The sequence below is a fragment of the Salvelinus namaycush genome, chromosome 16, assembly GCF_016432855.1.
Source record: "Salvelinus namaycush isolate Seneca chromosome 16, SaNama_1.0, whole genome shotgun sequence".
Classification (NCBI taxonomy): Eukaryota; Metazoa; Chordata; class Actinopteri; order Salmoniformes; family Salmonidae; genus Salvelinus; species Salvelinus namaycush.
The window spans coordinates 41182569-41190455 of NC_052322.1; the positions used below are offsets into that span (position 1 = coordinate 41182569).

The 7887-nt window shown below is 46.1% G+C and overlaps 1 protein-coding gene across 1 annotated transcript in view; it reads left to right on the forward strand.

The window, feature by feature from the left end:
• LOC120061677 (ERC protein 2) overlaps positions 1-4819 on the forward strand; it is a 253027-nt gene extending 248208 nt beyond the window's left edge. Inside the window, exons 15-16 of the mRNA XM_039011569.1 lie at positions 4417-4596; positions 4799-4819. Coding sequence (XP_038867497.1) covers positions 4417-4596; positions 4799-4819 — 201 coding nt within the window. The remainder of the gene's footprint in view (positions 1-4416; positions 4597-4798) is intronic.
• Positions 4820-7887: the final 3068 nt, after the last annotated feature.

Sequence of the window (7887 nt, forward strand, 5' to 3'; positions counted from 1 at the left end):
AATCTTATCTCACCTTACCCCATCTTATCTCACCTTACCCCATCTTATCTCACCTTACCCAATCTTATCTCACCTGACCCCACCTTATCTCACCTTACCCCATCTTATCTCACCTTACCCCATCTTATCTCACCTTACCCCATCTTATCTCACCTGACCCCACCTTATCTTATCTTATCTCACCTTACCCCATCTTATCTCACCTAACCTCACCTTACCCCCATCTTATCTCACCTTACCCAATCTTATCTCACCTGACCCCACCTTATCTCACCTTACCCAATCTTATCTCACCTTACCCCATCTTATCTCACCTTACCCCATCTTATCTCACCTTACCCCATCTTATCTCACCTTACCCCATCTTATCTCACCTTACCCCATCTTATCTCACCTTACCCCACCTCACTTCACCTTATCTCACCATACCCCACCTTATCTCACCGTACCCCACCTCTCCTTACCCCACCTTATCTCACCTCACTTTACCCCAACTCACCTCACCTTACTCCACCTTACCCCACCTGAACTCACCTGACCTCACCTTGTCCCACTTTACCTCACCTTATCTCACCTTACCCCACCTTACCTCACCTTACCTTACCCTACCTTACCCCACCTCACCTTATCCCAACCACCTCACCTTACCCCACCTTATCTCACCTTACCACACATTCTCACCTTACCCCACCTTTAACTCACATTATCTTACCTTACCCCACCTTATCTCACCTCACCTTATCTCACCTTATCTTACCCCACATTATCGCACCTGCTAATACAACTAACCACTAGTGTCTGACCCAGCCAGACCCTTCCAAAGGTGTGTATGTGATTGTGTCTGTTCCCTACCCTTCCTAACTACCTGTTACTCACCATCTAGTCAACTCCTCTCTAATCTCTCAGTAAGAACCACTCACCTCCCAGTCTACACCTCCTCTAACTCTGGTGTCTTGCAGAACACAACCTCCTCTAACTTAGACCAGAGCCTCTCTGTCTCTCTGTCTCTCTATCTCTCTCTCTCTCTCTCTCTCTCTCTCTGCATATTTCAGTGTAATTTGAATCATTAGTGGAGTAAAGGAGTGTGATTCATCACCCATAAGCCTCCCAGCCTGCAGCTATGCTGAGGAACAACACATCACTAACCACTCTGTCACGGCACTGATATAATCCAATGAAGTCTTCATCTGAAATATGGATGCCGTCTGACAGAATCACCATAGTTTCATTAGTAACTATGCCTCGCTCAATTTATGACCTGTCAAAAGTTGTTTGTTAGCGCCATGCTTTTTCAGTCTTCAGCTGCTTTCAACACATGTATTCCCCCTATCCCACACAAACAGCCAATCATTTAGAACTCTGTGAACTCAACGTTTATTTTTCCCGAGCAGACAGTAAACAATTTCAAAGTAATTTCAGTCAACGTGAATCAATCTTTATCATTTCAGAGGGAAATTGGTTTTTGAGCAAGGGTCACACCAAAACCAAAATAAATGACATTCACAAAGTGAATTTAACCCTTTACACTGGAGGGAATTGGCCTCCATGGATCTTCAACTCTATGTTGGTCTCTCCTAGTTGTGTCGTTGAGGAACTAGAGCAAGCACACCTGTAGTTGTTTTGTATGGAACACAACCCTGCATCCCTACCTGCACATTTACTGTTGTTGTTGTTTACGCAATCCAAAAACGGTCCATTATAAATCCAAATCTGGGTCAGCTCGACATCATTTGACAGCTTGTTCTATTACCAACATAACTAGCTAAGTTATAAAATATGATCTTAAAGTGTTAGCCTTTCACAAGGCAATTCAGGGAAACAGATAACTTTGGTGCACATAGAAAGGAGTCATGAGTGCATCCAGGTATGTGTTTTCTTCACAGTCGACTAACAGGCTCATTGTGTTCAGAACAACCAGGGTATGACGCCATGTCATCTTGTAACTGTACATCACACAGTGATCAGAAACGTTGACACTGGATATGACATGAGCTTTGTGATATGGAAATGTGAAGTGCACATTTGGACTCATGGGTTTTTGGCTTGATTTCAAACACAAAAGCGGTATTTATCTCATCTTTCAAAATACATCAAGTCATTTAATTCACAGAATTTCCTCACTGTGATCAGTTTATTTTTTTGCAAAAGTTTCCCAGTTACCAGGAGGGATGGTGCTCAAGTTCAGAACGTCAGTCAGTATAAAACCCACACAGCACTGTGACGCACAGAGCCTGAGCTCTGACGTCATGTATAGAATTACTGTACAGCCGTTCAAATTTAGGTGCTTATTAGTGCCCAAATCTGCCATTTTCAACCGTATACAGGTACGAGTGTATCACTTTAGCAGTGTTGTAGCCAACGTGATGTGTGAATTATAGCACAGTCTATCTGCTGTGAATCATCCAGGTGCTAAATATTGGTGGAGGAGCGGGTAGCTGAATATTGGTGGAGGAATGGGTAGCTGAATATTGGTGGAGGAACGGGTAGCTGAATATTGGTGGAGGAACGGGTAGCTGAATATTGGTGGAGGAATGGGTAGCTGAATATTGGTGGAGGAACGGGTAGCTGAATATTGGTGGAGGAACGGGTAGCTGAATATTGGTGGAGGAACGGGTAGCTGAATATTGGTGGAGGAACGGGTAGCTGAATATTGGTGGAGGAACGGGTAGCTGAATATTGGTGGAGGAACGGGTCGCTAAATATCGGTGGAGGAACGGGTCGCTAAATATTGGTTGAGGAACGGGTAGCTGCATATTGGTGGTGGAACGGGTAGCTGCATATTGGTGGTGGAACGGGTAGCTGCATATTGGTGGTGGAACGGGTAGCTGCATATTGGTGGTGGAACGGGCATCTGAATATTGGTGGTGGAACGGGTAGCTGAATATTGGTGGAGGAACGGGTCGCTGAATATTGGTGGAGGAACGGGTCGCTAAATATTGGTGGAGGATCGGGTATCTGCATATTGGTGGTGGAACGGGTATCTGCATATTGGTGGTGGAACGGGTAGCTAAATATTGGTGGAGGAACGGGTCGCTAAATATTGGTGGAGGAACGGGTCGCTAAATATTGGTGGAGGAACGGGTAGCTGCATATTGGTGGAGGAACGGGTAGCTGCATATTGGTGGAGGAACGGGTAGCTGAATATTGGTGGAGGAACGGGTAGCTAAATATTGGTGGAGGAACGGGTCGCTAAATATTGGTTGAGGAACGGGTCGCTAAATATTGGTGGAGGAACGGGTCGCTAAATATTGGTGGAGGAACGGGTAGCTAAATATTGGTGGAGTAACGGGTCGCTAAATATTGGTTGAGGAACGGGTAGCTGCATATTGGTGGTGGAACGGGTAGCTGCATATTGGTGGTGGAACGGGTAGCTGCATATTGGTGGTGGAACGGGTAGCTGCATATTGGTGGTGGAACGGGCATCTGAATATTGGTGGAGGAACGGGTAGCTGAATATTGGTGGAGGAACGGGTAGCTGCATATTGGTGGTGGAACGGGTAGCTGTATATTGGTGGTGGAACGGGTAGCTGCATATTGGTGGTGGAACGGGTAGCTGCATATTGGTGGTGGAACGGGTAGCTGCATATTGGTGGTGGAACGGGCAGCTGCATATTGGTGGTGGAACGGGCAGCTGAATATTGGTGGTGGAACGGGCAGCTGCATATTGGTGGAGGAACGGGTAGCTGAATATTGGTGGAGGAACGGGTAGCTGCATATTGGTGGAGGAACGGGTAGCTGCATATTGGTGGTGGAACGGGTAGCTGCATATTGGTGGAGGAACGGGTAGCTGCATATTGGTGGAGGAACGGGTAGCTGCATATTGGTGGAGGAACGGGTAGCTGCATATTGGTGGTGGAACGGGTAGCTGAATATTGGTGGAGGAACGGGTAGCTGCATATTGGTGGTGGAACGGGTAGCTGCATATTGGTGGAGGAACGGGTAGCTGCATATTGGTGGAGGAACGGGTAGCTGCATATTGGTGGTGGAACGGGTAGCTGCATATTGGTGGAGGAACGGGCAGCTGCATATTGGTGGTGGAACGGGCAGCTGCATATTGGTGGTGGAACGGGCAGCTGCATATTGGTGGAGGAACGGGTAGCTGAATATTGGTGGAGGAACGGGTAGCTGCATATTGGTGGAGGAACGGGTAGCTGCATATTGGTGGAGGAACGGGCAGCTGCATATTGGTGGTGGAACGGGTAGCTGCATATTGGTGGTGGAACGGGTAGCTGCATATTGGTGGTGGAACGGGTAGCTGCATATTGGTGGAGGAACGGGTAGCTGCATATTGGTGGTGGAACGGGTAGCTGCATATTGGTGGTGGAACGGGTAGAATGAGTTTCTCCCATTCCATGTAAAGGGTTTTGAGATTGAGAAATGCTAAACACACTATAAATTGTAAATGTTCTCCTCCAGACCCAGAGTAGGATGAAGCTCATAGCAGACAACTATGATGAAGAACATCTACACCCTCATCATCCTCACCATCCTCACCACCCCCACCCGGGGGTACACCCGGCACACCCTGCTCACCCACACCACCGGACCCCTGCAAGAGGACCACCCCACGCCAACCACAGAGTCCCAATGGACCAGGTTAGTACTCTCTCTCTCTCTCTCTCTCTCTCTCTCTCTCTCTCTCTCTCTCTCTCTCTCTCTCTCTCTCTCTCACACACACTCACACTCACACACACACACCACACAGCTGAAAGATGTGATTAGACATTGATTTGGTATGTGCTAGGTTCTGCTCCTCTCTCTTTGTCTGAGCTGACAGTAATACACATATCATCCTCAGAGGCAGCTACTTGTGGTCTGATCATCATCAAAGAAATCCCCTCTCTCTTCTCACCTCCATTCCTCCACCACTCCATCTTCATCCTTGCCAACTTACAGTCATTTAGATATGAGGCTGCCAGATAAGTATTTTTGATTTATGTGTGAGGTTAGTTTATACTCCCCCCTCATACAAAACTCTCTCTGAGTTTAGTGTCAATAACATCATCTCAGGATCATCTCCAACTTCCCTTAGGACACTCAAATTAGTCCCTGTTAGAAGAGAGCTCAATGGAAACAGTGTCTTCCCGAAAGTATTCCTAACCCTTGACGTATTCCACATTTTGATATGTTACAGCCTGAATTCAAAATGGATTCAATATTTTTTTTCCAGCTATCTACACTCAATACCCCATAATGAAAAGTGAAAACAGGTTTTTTTGGAATTTTTGCAAATGTACATAAGTAAATGAGTCAATACATGTTAGAATCACCTTGATTACAGCTGTAAGTCTTTCAGGGTAAGTCTCTGAGAGCTTTGCACAATTGGATTGTACAATATTTGCACATTATTCTTATTCTGTCAAGTTGGTTGTTGATCATTGCTAGACAGCTATTTTCAAGTCTTGCCATAGATTTTCAAGCCGATTTAAGTCAAAAATGGAACCAGGCCACTCAGGAACATTCAATGTCATCTTGGTAAGCAACTCCAGTGTATATTTTGGCCTTGTGTTTTAGGTTAAGGTTTAGTCTCCCAGTGTCTGTTGGAAAGTAGACTGAACAAGTTTTTCCTCTAGGATTTTGCCTGTGCTTAGCTCTATTCTGTGTCTTTTTATCCTAAAAAACTCCCTAGTTCATGACGATGGCAAGCATACTCATAACAAGATGCAGCCACCACCATGCTTGAAAATATTAAGTGATACTCAGTGACTTGTTGTGTTGTTTACGACCCAAATATAACACTTAAAGTTCATTTCTATGCCACATATTTTTGCAGTTTTACTTGAGTGCCTTATTGCAAACAGGATGCATGTTTTGGAATATTTGTATTCTGTACAGGCTTCCTTCTTTTCACTCTGTCATTTAGGTTAGTATTGTGGAGTAACTACAATGTTGTTGATCCATCCTCACTGTTCTCCTATCACCGCCATTAAACTCTGTATCTGTTTTAAAGTCACCATTGGCCTGGACCATGGACCTTCCTCTCCAGGAACTAAGTTAGGAAGGACACCTCTATCTTTGTAGTGACTGGGTGTATTGATACACCATCCAAAGTGTAATTAATAACTTCACCATGCTCAAAGGGATATTCAATGTCTGTTTTTTGTATTTTTGTTAGTGTTAGATTTAGGGTTAGGAGGTAGGGTTAGTTTTAGGGTTAGGAGCTAGGTTCAGGGTTAGGGAAAATAGGATTTTGAATGGGACTGAATTGTATGTCCCCACAAGACTGTGTGTGTGTGTGTGTGTGTGTGTGTGTGTGTGTGTGTGTGTGTGTGTGTGTGTGTGTGTGTGTGTGTGTGTGTGTGTGTGTGTGTGTGTGTGTGTGTGTGAATATGTGTGTGTGTGTGTGTGTGTGTTTATATATGTGTGTGTCTGACAGAAGCAGCTTGGGGGCTATCAGGTGTGCTGTCTGGATAGTCTCCCATTGATAAGAGTGTCTCTGGCATTATATGTACTAAGAAATCATTTAAGGTGTACATTTTACATGGGAAGGTTTAACACCAGGCGGGCTGCAGCGTTCTGGATAACGTGCAGGGGTTTGATGGCACAAGCAGGGAGCCCAACCAACAGTTGCAGTAGTCCAGATGGGAGATGACAAGTGCCTGGATTAGAACCTGCGCCTTTTCCTCTGTGAGGTAGGGTTGTACTCTATGGATACTAGTCACTGCTTTGATGTTTGCAGAGAACAACAGGGTGTTTTCCAGGGTTACACCAAGGTTCTTTGTACTCTGGGAGGGGGACACCATGGAGTTGTCAACCGTGATGTATAGGTCTTTGAGCAGGCAGGCCTTCCTTGGGAGGAAGAGCAGCACCATCTTGTCGAGGTTGAGCTTGGGGTGGTGGGCCAACATCCAAGCTGAGATATCTGGCAGGCACGCAGAAATCTGTGTCGCCACTTGGGTGTCAGAAGGGGGGAAGGAGAAAAGTAATTGAGTGTCATCCTCATAGCAATGATAGGAGAGACCATGTAAGGATATGATGTAGCCGAGTGACTTGGTGTATAGAGAGAAGAGGGCCTAGATCCAAGCCCTGGGGGACACCAGTAATGAGAGTACGTGGTGCAGAAACACATCCTCCCCACGTCACCTGGTAGGAGCGGCCTGCCAGGTAGAATGCAATCCAATAGTGTGGAGAGACTGAGACGCCCAGCCCTGATAGGGTTGAGAGGAGGATCTGATGGTTCACAGTGTCGAAGGCAGCAGATAAATCTAGGAGGATGAGAACAGAGTAGAGAGAGTCAGGAGGATAAAGGAAGGAAATAGTTTCCTAGGGTTAGAGGCAGAAGCTTGACATTTTGAGTGATAGAAAGTGGTTTTAGAAGCAGGTACAAAGGAAGAGAAGGTAGAGTGAGTGAAAGGATGATAGGTCCTCCTGAAGTTTAGTTTTCCTCGCTCAGCTGCTTGCAGTCCTGTTCTGTAAGTTCACAATGTGTCACTCAGCCACGGAGCGGGAGGGCCGAGCCGGCCAAGAGGAAAGGGGACAGTGCGAGTTATAGGATGCGGAAAGGGAGGAGAGTAAGGTCGAAGAGGCAGAATCAGTAGACAGGAAGAAGAAGGATTTAACAGAGATGATAGGATAGAAGAGTAGAGAGTAGTGGGAGAGAGAAGGCGAAGTCATGTGCCGTCACACTCTATCTGTGTAGGGGCTGAGTGGCTCGGGTTGGAAGAAAGAGAGACAGAAAAGTAAACAAAGTAGTGATCAGAGACACGGAGGGGGGTTGCAGTGTGATTAGTAGGAATACCTCTAGTAAAGATGAGGTCAAGCATATTGCCTGCCTTGTGAGTGGGAGAGGACTGGGAAAGGGTGAGGTCAAAGAGTGGAAAGAGAGAGTTGGAAAGAAATGAATCGAAGGCAGACATCGGGACGAAGAGCGGTGAGCCATCGTCAGGA